Source organism: Leucoraja erinacea, chromosome 17 (assembly GCF_028641065.1).
Source record: "Leucoraja erinacea ecotype New England chromosome 17, Leri_hhj_1, whole genome shotgun sequence".
Classification (NCBI taxonomy): domain Eukaryota; kingdom Metazoa; phylum Chordata; class Chondrichthyes; order Rajiformes; family Rajidae; genus Leucoraja; species Leucoraja erinaceus.
This window is the reverse complement of record NC_073393.1, coordinates 13116780-13129274: the sequence shown is the minus strand read 5'-3', so window position 1 is coordinate 13129274 and position 12495 is coordinate 13116780. Positions and strand designations below refer to the sequence as shown.

The 12495-nt window shown below is 44.1% G+C and overlaps 1 protein-coding gene across 1 annotated transcript in view; it reads left to right on the top strand.

Annotated features, from left to right (window-relative positions):
- Positions 1-12495, top strand: part of znrf1 (zinc and ring finger 1) — a 177550-nt gene that overhangs the window by 157536 nt on the left and 7519 nt on the right. Inside the window, exon 4 of the mRNA XM_055648577.1 lies at positions 821-918. Within this exon, the coding sequence (XP_055504552.1) occupies positions 821-878 (58 nt within the window). The 3' untranslated portion in view covers positions 879-918. The remainder of the gene's footprint in view (positions 1-820; positions 919-12495) is intronic.

Sequence of the window (12495 nt, the reverse complement as noted above, 5' to 3'; positions counted from 1 at the left end):
AAAAGCTTAAAATGAAAGCCGTAAGTTGTTCTGTTGTGCAGGGTTGTGCTTTCACTGTCATTTTTCTGCATATCAGGCTCAATAAATCCTTTCAAATTACTGGAAACTTAGGAGATTGCAGTGAAAGATCTATGCTTCTGTCAATGTTCTTTTCAAGTCGAGGACGCCAGGGATGAGTTAGAGTGGAAAAATCATGTGAATAATATTAATCAAGGGGCTGTATAGAATAACCATACCAATTTATCTCTTTATTAGATGGTCAGATTGAAGATTCTATTTATTGCGTCAATTTGAGGTAAAATAAATGACTGGATTAGCCTTGTTTCTCATTTCTCAGTATCTTGTGTTTTCAAAACTTAATGAAAACTTTACAAAATATGTATTCAGCAGCTTTAAAAATAATCCATTTGATTTATTTCAATCTGACGTTACCCACGGCTCAAAGTGACCATTTCCTCATCTGCAGGGTAGCCCAAATACTGGCGATTAATATGGTAATGCCGTTTTAACCTGGTGCTGTTTTGCTTCGGTGAAATCCATCTTGGAACTACTCATGCATGAACCTGACAGATGATGATTTGCAGTTTATTTTCCATTGGAACATTATGCTGAGGCCTTTGGGAAAAGTATGTGAAATGATTATCCAGTGTGATAAACTCCACTTTGTGACACCAAAATGGATTTAAAAAAAGTCTATGTAATTGAGTTGGCTGGTGACAATGACTGATTTTTAGTGAATATATTGTGCAAAATTTTAAAGAACTTATGGAGACATTTGTTATACACTTACTTAACCTCATTTCTGATTTTCTCTCCACAGCTGTATAGACTCGTGGTTTGAAGTGAACAGATCATGCCCAGAGCACCCTTCCGACTGACCTCTCCTGGCCTGCAGCTGCTTACAGCCTTCTGTTAAAGGTAGGTAGTCAGATGCTAACTAACTGCAATACATCACAAGGCATGACTGTGTTATCACTGGAAGCCAAAATAATATGGGAGGATGGATTTCTGAAGTTATGACTGAGAAAATGTGGCTTGTGAGCATTATATCTGCTTTTATAAGTTCAAGTCACATTTATTGTCACATACACCAGTTGGTACAGTGAGATTTGAGTTACCATGCAGCCACACAAATAAAAAAGAACACAATACACGATAGAGTTCAACATGAACATCCCCCACAGCGGAATCAACGTCTCACACTGTGAGGGAAGGCAATAAAGTTCAGTCATCTTCCTCTTTGCTGGTAATGGAGGAAAGTAGAAAGCATATTTCGTCCATTAAATGAACAATGAGTTGACTTTGTTTTCATCAGTGCTTAGTTTCTCTACCAAGGTAAGCATTGCTACTTGGCATACAGTAGAGCAAGTTGATGGGCAGACAGTTCTATTATTCTGGTTGAATGTTATCAGGTTCCCCAAGCATCGGGCTCAGGTTGTCAGGCGAATGTAGAATCCACCGTAACTGGAAATATGCATAAAGAGAACTCTCCCCACTCCTGATGTAAGGTCTCATACCAAAACGTTGACCATCCCTCTGCCTCCATAGATACTGCCTGGCCTGTGCAACTCATTTTTTACTTCAGTGCCCAGCATCTGCAGTCCTCTCTCCTCAGCCAATCTTGATTAATCCCTGCACTTTACATTTAGCCTGAAGCCAGTTACAGGGGACTTGGATGTTGTGATGCAGTTAGTACCCCTGTGGGCTTGCACAATACATAACCACGAAAAAAAATTTTCAGTCTATGTGCAAAGCCACAGGAGTAATATACAAGTAAAACATGCGTGGAATGCCTCGCTTTTGACCTACACAAGTGTATTTATTTAATTGGTCTTTGTGTAAAAGCTTTGTTTTGTATCTTGTCAAATTAGCTTGATGTCAATTAACTAATTCTGGTGAAATTCTAAGTTTCCTTTCTTTGTTACTTGGGGGTGGATTTGATGATAATGAGTTATAACATATACTCAAATACATTTGTAACTTTGCTAATCTGGTTGTAGGCCTTGTCTGTTGTTGGTCGGAGAGAGAAGGCAGTACATGAAAGTGTTGCTGATCTTTACTTGTTCACAGAGAGTAGACTACCTTTTGCCAGGACCAAACAGCAGCCAGCCAGTGTAAAGTGGATGTAGTTATGGCATAGCCACTTGCATTGAGGCAGGGAGCAAACCCATGATCCAACAAAATCTTAGATCTCTTTTGTTACACAGTTGCTTGCTGTTGAACTTGCTGCGGGAGACAATTATGAAAGGACAATAAAATGTCACAGCGGTTAAGAAAAACCAGCTGCTTTATTCAACAGATACAATCTATTCATTATGGAAAAATATTAATCTAACTAAAGATTGCAATAAGTTTGAATTAAAGTTTATTGCATGAAAACTTAAATGTATTCTTCTAATCATATATCGTAAAAGTCGACCAGGTGGAATGTAGTACAACCACAAATTTTACTTGGAATAGCTAAGGGATATGAGTGCTGTGTCATCATTGGCAGATCTTGAATGATAACTGCAGAAACTGATTTTTGGCAGTCCAGTTCCCATTTCAATTAAGTGCACTTTGTATAAGTGCCTCCATTCAATTCTTCACCGTTTCCAACTATCAGTGTGGCTGTAACAAAAGAAGGAACAAATACACAACTAGTCTTAGTTCTGCATCAATTTGCATCAATGTCAACAATGAAGACAGAAGTATAATTATTTTATGTCCAGGTTTTCAGAACAGTTGAGGAGTAAAAATGAGACATTGACAGTTTATTGGAATCTATCAGCAATCATCTGGGATTCCAACATGCCATGCTGCATTGAAGCAGACTCCAAAAGGCTGGTTGTCAACTACATTATGGTTAACAGCTTAATTAGAGTCATAGAGTCGTACCGTGGAAACAGGCCCTTGAGCCCAAATAGCCTACACCAGCTAACAATGTCCCAGTTACACTAGTCCCACTTGCCTGCGCTTGGTCCATATCCCTCCAAACCTGTCCTATCCATGCACCTGTCTAACTGTTTCTTAAATAATGGGGTAGTTCCAGCATCAACTACATCCTCTGGCAGCTTGTTCCATACACCCACCACCCTTTGTGTGAAAAAGTTACCCCTGGGACTCCTATTAAATCTTTTCCCCTTCACCTTGAACCTATGTCCTCTGGTTCTCGATTCCCCTACTCATAGAAACATAGAAAATAGGTGCAGGAGTAGGCCCTTCGAGCCTGCACCGCCATTCAATATGATCATGGCTGATCATACTCTGGGCAAAAGACTGTGCATCTACCCAACCTATTCTTCTCATGATTTTGTATAACTCTATAAGATCTCCCTTCATCCTCCTGCGCTCCATGGAATAGAGACCCAGTCTACTCAACCTCCCTATACCTCACACCTTCTAGTCCTGGCAACATGCTCGTAAATCTTTTATGAACCCTTTCAAGCTTGACAGTATATTTCCTATAACATGGTGCCCAGAACTGAACACAATATTCTAAATGCGTCTTACCAACGTCTTATACAATTGCAACATGACCCCTCATACTCTGACTGATGAAGACCAAAAGCCTTTTTGACCACCTTATCTAACTGTGATTCGACCTTCAAGGAACCATGCACCTGTACTCCTGGATCCCGCTGCTCGACAACACTACCCAGAGGCCTACCATTTACTGTGTAGGTCTTGCCCTTGTTCGACGTCCCAAAATGCAACACCTCACACTTCTCTGTATTAAATTATATCAACTATTCCTCTGCCCACCTGGCCAATCAATCCAGATCCTGCTGTAATCGTTCACGACCATCTTCACTATCTGCAAAACCACTAACCTTTGTATCATCAGAAAACTGATAATCTTGCCCCGTATGTTCTCATCCAAATCATTGATGTAGATGACAAACAGTAACAAAACAGGCCCAGCACCGAACCCTGAGGCACATCACTAGTCACAGGCCTCCAGTCTGAGAAGCAACCTTCTACCATTACCCTCTGCTTCCTTCCATGGAGCCAATTTGCTTTCCATTCAGCTATCTCTCCTTGGATCCCATGCGATCTAACCTTCCAAAGCAGCCTACCTTTGCGAACACCTTACTGAAGTCCATGTTCACAACATCTACAGCTCTGCCCTCATCAACCTTTTTGGTCAGGTCGTCATAAAAAATCAATCAGAATCAACCACTTCCCCGTAGCAACGTTACGACAAACCATTTCTAGTTTTTCAAAGCCAATCGCGGACTACGTTTACCGTAGCAAATTTTAGTAGCCAATCGCCGACCACGTTTACCGTGGCAAATCTGAATCCTGCCCCCTGCACCAACTCCTCAGCCACACATTCATTTCCCCTATCTTCCTATTCTTAGCTTCACTAGAACGAGGTACTGGAAGCAATCCTGAGATCATTACTCTGCATGTTCTATTTTTCAGCCATGCCCAATTCTATAAATTCGTGTTGCAGAACCTCCTTCCTCTTCTGACTATATTATTTGTGCCAACATGCACAACAACCTCCGGCTGCTCACACTCAATCTTGAGGATGCCGTGCAGCTGCTCCGAGACATCCTGGACCCTGACACCAGGGAGGCAACACACCATCCTGGAGTCTCGCCTGTTGTCACAGTACCTCCTATCCGTACCTCTGACGATGGAGTCTCGAACCACTATGGCTCTGCCTGACGTCACACTTCCCCGTTGAGTCTCGGCACCAGGGGTGGAATCACAGCTCTGGCTACCACTCAATCTTGTCGTGTCATACGCCCCCAAGAGGGTGTACCTGTTTTCTGTAGGTACAGCCACCATGGTCTCCTGCATTCCACGTTTACTCCTCTTTCACCCACAGTCACCCACCTTCACTCTTCCTGTATCCTCGTGACAACCTCACTGTAGGTCTTGTCCAAGAAACTCTAGTTTTCCGAAATGGCCCTGAGGTCATCTAATTGCTGCTCCAGTTCCCCAGCACATTTATTCAGGAGCTGCACCGTGACATAATTTCTGCAGGTGTAGTTTCCAGAAGCACCAGCAGTGTCTCTGACTTCCCACATTCTGCAGGAAACACACTGGGTTCACATCAGCAAGTTAGCTTTAAGGCCCTGTCCCACTATCCCGAGTTACTCACGAACTCTCCCGAGTTTTTCCCTTGATCCGAACTCTGGGAATGTTGGGTAATGTCGGTAGCGAGCTCGCAGGAGCCCGTAGGAGTCCGTAGATGTTTCATAGTGGCTCGTAATGCCAGCCGTAGGAACTTGGGGCATCAGGTAAGTCGGGACGTTTTTTCAACATGTTGAATAATGTCCACGAGTAAAAAGGAATAGCCCCGAGTACCTACAAATGGCTATTACCGTGATTCTCCGAGTTCGAATCAAGGGGAAAACTTGGGAGAGTTTGTGAGTAACTCGGAAAAGTGGGACAGGACCTTTACACTGCAATTATTTTGGACTCCACAAAATTCCTCAATGAACACAGCAACAATGTTGGGAACCTGATGGCTTGATGGGGCAATGTACCAATAATTAGTGGAACACACAACCGCTTTCTAGACTGCTTTGGAATTTGAATGACCAAGGTGTAAACCTGCAGTGCAGGTTCAGGTGCGATTCAAGTGCTCGGCTTAATACTTCTTAATGGTCGAGAGCAATAAATACAATTCTTTGAACTCCAGAGTTCAGATTAAGAGGTGTATAGCCTTGCGGCAGATGGTCTCTGCCACTCAAGTTTGGGATGGCCTAATGTAATTCTTTGGTGCTCTGTCAGTACTGTTTATCTCTGCTGCTGCGGCTACTGTGTGTCAGTAGTCCATAATCTGTGCCCATCTGGGCAGAGCTTGCACAGCTGTTTTCCTACCAATCTGCTCTTGTGATTTCTGAATCATCAGGTGAACCCCCGCCTGTTCTTTTTGCTGGACCCACTGAAGTATGAACATCTAAGAGGTTTTCTTGTGAGGCTCACTCTCAAAGTTATCTTTTTGTATCACCAACTGGAAGATTAAAGGTTGTTTTTTTTTTTATTCACACAAAAAATGAGGATGCCAGAGGCAAACCTGGTATTCACTATCCCTCTCTAAATCTGAGACTAAGTGGAATTGAATGAAAGACATTCAACAATGCGGTTTGAGGGCAAATTCCGAGATACAGTCTCAGTGATGAAAGAACAATGATACAAATCCAGCTTCAAGAGTGTTTAATAGTAAGATTAAACGAGTACTTACCAGTACGAAGTTTGATCTGTATTTTATGAGGAGTTACGATGAGGGATTACGTGAAGAACCCACCCAGCGCGCAGGCGCGGCATACTTCCAAGCAGCGGTGTGGAATCACAGATAGACACTAGTTGAAGTAAAGATAGTGAAGACCAACGAGACATTAGTCCGAATTTGATCTATATAATGAGGGTGGGAGCGGAGGGCACGTAATCCCTCATCGTAACTCCTCATAAAATACAGATCAAACTTCGTACTGGTAAGTACTCGTTTAATCTTACTATTTTACTTCGGAGTCACGTGAGTGACTACGTGAAGACTTCAAAGGTCTGTGATTTCAAACCGTGTAACAGTTATATCACTCACTGCCGAAAGGTCATCGAGGGAGGAAGTGGTAGCTAGAGACCAACAAGTTTGTTTAGTTATAAAAGAAATATTTATTAACTATAACAAAAACAAAATAGCTCCCATGGGCTTTAAATCATAACTTTGCGGTTTGTAAAACAGTATCCGCAAAGACGTCCTGTTCCATCAGCGGTTTGTTGTAAAATCGTTGTAATGTCGATTCCCTTGACCATCCCGCTGCCCTGAGGATGTGGTCGAGGGGAACCTGCATCCTATCCGCCGCTGAGGTGGACGCTGCCCTGGTTGAATGGGATTTAAAAACATTAGTGTTAATCCCTGCCATGCTGAGGACCTGTTTCAACCATCTGGATAATGTTTGGCTGGTTACCCGTCCAAAAGGCTTCCTGTGGCTAACCCATAAGGCTTTCTCTCTCCCTCTTAGCGTTTGGGTAGTGTCTAGATAATGTTGAAGGTGGGTCACCACACACAGCCTAGGTTCTGGAGGGTAAGCCCGGAAGATCATCGGGGAGTTTGATGTACCTGGTCTACTTTGTTTTACCAACCCCGGCATAGTGAAAGTAATGGTATCTGGGGTGGTCACCATGTAGTTTAGATTAAGCTGATGGAGCGACTGGACCCTTTGAGCTGAGACAAGCGCCATGAGCATGAGGGTTTTGTAAGTGGCCTGTTCCAGGCTCAGGGATCCCACCGGAGGCCAACCTCGAAGGTGTGTGAGAACTACACTCACATCCCACATGTGAGTGTATCTAGGTGTAGGGGGTTTGGTATTAAAGATCCCCTTAAGGAGTCTGATGACTAGAGGGTGGGATCCCACACTATGCTGTTCTATCGGCATTAGATATGCGGACAGTGCGCTCCGAGCCGTGTTGATGGCACTGTAGCTCATCTTGAGATCATGGTGCAGGTGGGCCAGGAACTCCAGCACATCCGAGATCGAAGTCGTCGTGTAGGATGTCCCTGCGTCCAGACAGTACTGTTCCCATTTCCTGATGAAGGTCAGGTACTGTTTCTTGGTGGAAAATCGCAGGGATGCCGACATGGTGGTGATTGTTCTGTCTGATAACCCCAATCCCCGGTAAGGCCTGTTCAAAATCTGGAAACCAGGAGTTTCAATTTTTGGTGGCATGGATGGCTAATGCCAGTTACCGGGTGAGTCAATAATTGGGGGTGGTGTTGAAGGACCATTGGTGTCTCTACCACCATGTCGTGGAACATTGGGAACCATGGTTGGGTAGGCCAGTCGGGCACGACCAGAATGCCAGAGGCTGAGTCTGCCTGAATTTTCTGGAGTACCCGACTGATGAGGCAGAAGGGAGGGAAAGCATAGAAAAAGAAATTTCCCCAGTCCAGCGTGAAGGCATCTACCGCTGCTGCCTCTGGGTCTGGTTCCCAAGCCACATACATGGGTAGTTGGTGATTTAACCTAGACGCAAACAAATCTATATCTGGCGTACCATATTGCTTGATAATTTTAGCAAATGATTTTGGGTCCAACATCCATTCGATGTTGTCGTTGAATTTTCGTGACCTGGTGTCCGCCACTAAATTTAGCTTGCCTGGTAAATAGGCAGCTGATAGCCAAATATGTCTCTCGACACACCATTGCCAGATTATAGCAGTTAATTTGTCGCATGATACTGATTTAATGCCACCCATGTGCTGGATATAAGATACTGCCGTAGTGTGGTCGATCATAATTCTAACATGCACGTGTCGCATACCAGATGCATATGCTTTTAGCCCATAAAAGGCGGCGAGCATTTCCAAAAAGTTAATGCCCAGTGAGTGTAGTAGCGATGCCTCTGAATTAGTCCATCTGCCACCTGTGCTGTCTTTGGAGTTAGTAGCTCCCCAGCCTAAAGCACTGGCATCCGTTGCAATGGTTATGTTAGGATTGGTTACGGTGATAGGACTGTGACTGTGCCAAATATTGTCAACCCACCACTGAAGTTCTAATTTGGCTTCAGCGGGTAAATCCATTTTGCGATCATAATGCCCCCTATGAAGGCGTAATGCATGAGTCCTTGCTCTTTGGAGATTTTGATAATGCAAGGGCCCATGTTGGGCAGCCGGAAATGCTGCTACTATAGAGCCAATAACTCTGGCTACATGCCGTATTCTAGGTTGCGGTGTGGCAATTAAATGGCTACAAGCTTCAATGAGTGAAACTGTTTTGTTTCTGGGCAGAGTGACAGTCATGTGAATCGTGTCAATAGTGAAGCCTAAGTAATCCATGTTAGTAGTAGGCTCCAATATTGATTTATCTGGGTGGAGGATAAAACCCAAAGTTTCAAGGAGTTGTTTAGTGGCTAACACTCCTGCGACAGCTTGATCCCGTGTTCTTCCTAATATGAGAACATCGTCCAGATAGGCCACTACTAAATGTTTTAATTCTCTCAATTTCTTCATGGCCACTTTAAGAATTTTCGTAAATAGTCTGGGAGCTGTCGTTAAACCATTGGGCAAAGCTCGGTACTGCCATAGCTGGCCCCTCCAGATAAATTTCAGATATTTAAAGTAATCTTTATGAATGGGTACCAAATAGTAAGCATCTTTGATATCTATGCTTGCCATGTAGTATCCCTTGGAGATCAGTTGTCTGGCAGTGACAAATGTCTCCATTTTGAAATGTTGATACTCAACAGACTGATTAAGTGATGTCAGGTCAATAATAATGCGACATCCACCATCTTTTTTAGTTTTGAGAAAAATATTTGATACAAATTCTTGCGGCTCGTGTGTGGTCATTTCTATGATGCCTTTAGCCACGAGCCGATCAAGTTCAGCTTGTCCTTCTACCTTCTCAACTACCGAGGGAAGGAACACCCTTTGGGGCATGTGCTGAACTGGCGGTTCTACGCCTGGTTTGAATTCAATCTTGTATCCACTAATACTGTTGAGTATAAACTGATTGTTAGTAAGGGAGCACCAAACATGCTTGAAGAACCTCAAACGTCCCCCTGTTAATACTACACCCTTTGTCTGTGTATGTTGACAGGAACCAGACCCACCTACCTCCATGTTCATTTGTGGGGTCGTTTCCGGTGGGTCTGGCCCAAGGTTGTCCGTGTTGGTGCTGCGGTGGGGCGGCGCATCTTCCCACGGCTCCGCCCTGGGCCCCGCTCTAAAAAAGAGCACTGGGGGTAGTGGGAGGCGGTCACCAGGCTTTCACCAGCTCGGTATCTGCTGGTGGCTGCCGAGGCGTGCGGCCAACTGGGTGTCTTCGCCCTGCTCGGTCCTGGCCCTGCCCTCATGAGGCCTACTGGTTTTGCCGCCTCTTCCAACTCCTTGAGCCTTTTGGCCAGATCCGCACCAAATAGCAGCGCCTGTCGTTCGGGCGCTGGAGCTTTACAGAGGCCCGCATATGTTGGGTTGAGGGCAGGCCTGATGTTGTCCCGCCGTAGGTTGTTTAGCTCGTACGTGGTGCCGCACATCAGTGCGAGGGCATCTTGCTGGGGTATGGTCAGGTCTTCCTCCCCAACTGACCGAGCAAAGGCGGTGACGGCTGCTGAGTGTAGCTTCAGGACTCGCTGCATTTTTACCTCCTGAGCCCTTATGTGCTGCCCCAGCTGGTTCCAGATCTGCCCATTTACCGTCTTGACCCTCAGCGCCTCGCAATTTTCGGGCGCGATGTAGTTGTCAAGGGCCTGCTGGACAGCCTTGTCCTGCAGCGGGTTGTTGGACAGCCTGTTTATAGTTGCCGCCATTCTGGGTGGCAACACCATCCCAGTTGTTGGTGGTGCCGCATATCGGCCCACTACACCCAGTAGCTCTTCTTCCGGCACGCCCGGCATGCTGACGATATCCTCCGCCTGCCCTTGAGATAGGCCAGCCCAGTCCTGGCCTCCCTTACTGCCCTCGAATATAGAGGGTACAGAAGGGTGTGGAGAGGAGGAGGCCAAAGCCCGTCCTCCTGGGAGATGCCGCATCTCCTCATTAATCATACGTTCGAGGAGCTGCCTCATGCAGCTCATCCGAACGTCTCCCCTTTTTGGTGGGGGAGAGTGTTCCCGTTCCTCCGAATCATCGGAGGACACCGGCCGGTCGGTTTTCTGTGTCGCCTTCCTCCCTGTGCGGGGCGTTGAGATTTGCAGCACTGGGGGCGGCTCGGTGTCGGGTGAGCGGGAGCGTTGAAAAAGCTCCTCCGCTGCGAGAGGCTGCCGTCCCGCTATGGACCCGTCCTCGGGTGGAGTAGGGCAGGCAGTCCTCCTGGCTGGTCGCTTGCGAGAGGCCATTATTCTCTCTAGCGCGACTCTGAAACAAAAAAGGCACTTACCTGAGGTCTCGTCTTTATGCTGCAGCTGGAGAGCCTGGCTCCAGCTGCTGCCGCTGTTGCACTGCTGACGTAATGCCGCGCCTGCGCGCTGGGTGGGTTCTTCACGTAGTCACTCACGTGACTCCGAAGTAAAATTGTCATATGTACCAAAGACAGACCAATGAAATTATTTCTTGCGGAAACATAATGGGTGACCACCCCTACCTAAGATGGTAATGATGTGGGGCTTGGATAATGGCTGTGCCATTGAAGGAGTAGAATTTTGATTAGATTGTTGTTGGTTCTTTGGCATTGTGTAATATAGACATAACCGTAAGTATCTGCATAAGTTGAGTTCACTGCAGCAATTGGGAAACATTGTTGAACACATGTGTTGCTTCAGAGAGAGCACAAGGATGGGATCTCAATGGCACATGTATTGAGATGCATGAAATTACTTAAAGTTATTGTACATATTTGACAAGCTCTTGGTCCGATGGAAAAGTTAGAGCTTGTCAATTTAAGTACAGGTGGTCCCTGCATTACAGGTACCAACATAATTTGTATTGTGATTTTACCTAACATAAAGCTGTGCCATGTGTAAAAAAATAAAATCTTGCTTTATTCCCATAATTTCTGTAAGAGTGAATTTCCGTAACCAAAATGGCCTTAACACAGTATGTGTACATTTTTAATGGTGTAATGGATATTAATCACTGCCTAATTAGTTTCTGACATTGAAAACTAGCTCTCACACTCCAGGATGCAATCTTATTAGTGTTCAATTATTACTGTAGATTTTATTTTTAAACTAAATAAAAACAATCTAGTTTCTTTATGCCTCATCCTTCTCACTTAAACCATTTTATCCCTCTTTATATTCTATTTTCTCATTTTGAAATTAAATTCAAAATTCAAATTGATGTTTTCTGATTCAAACTCAAAGCTTGTAAATGGTCTTTCACTCTGATTGACATCTGAGTACATTCACAGTTGTTTAACATGTTCATACAGAGTTCAAATGCCCTACAGAAGCAACTGTTTTATATTTAGTTTAAGTTTTAGTCAGAGTCCTATAAAACATCTCTGTTCTTGTTCAAGTGTAATGAAAGCTAAGCTAAGCCCAATTCATTCACTGCTGAGAGCAAAATACAGCCTATTATGTTTTGTGGAAAATTTACCCTTTTGCATTTGTATGATGTGAGATTATTTTTAAGGGTGCAGAAAGACAAAGTAAAGGTTGGTAAGTCAACCTTTTGTCAATATATTGGAAATATAGAGCCTTATTCATTTTCTATTGCTAGAGTTTTAGAAAATCTACATGGAAACCTTCTATAAACTTTAAAGGTTAAATTAAGTACCTGCAGGAAGAATCTTCTCAACGAGTTTAGAATTTAATGAAAAATTGAGAAACCAAAATTGTTAACATTTGCATTAGGAATATTTGAACTTGCTGTAAGATCAGAATCAAACAATGTGAGCTCAACATCCAATTACAGTCAAACTATATGCCATCTGCCATGATGTAGCTAATCCAAGAGTTTTTACCAAAATTATTTTGCTTTGAGCTGAAGTTGTTTAGGATGGAGATACCTGAAGATCTTTTTTTACATTGAACAAAAACTTAATTTGATTTAAATATTTCAACAAATTTATGGATAAACCTTATATATTGTTGCCTCTGAGGGAAGGTCCTTGA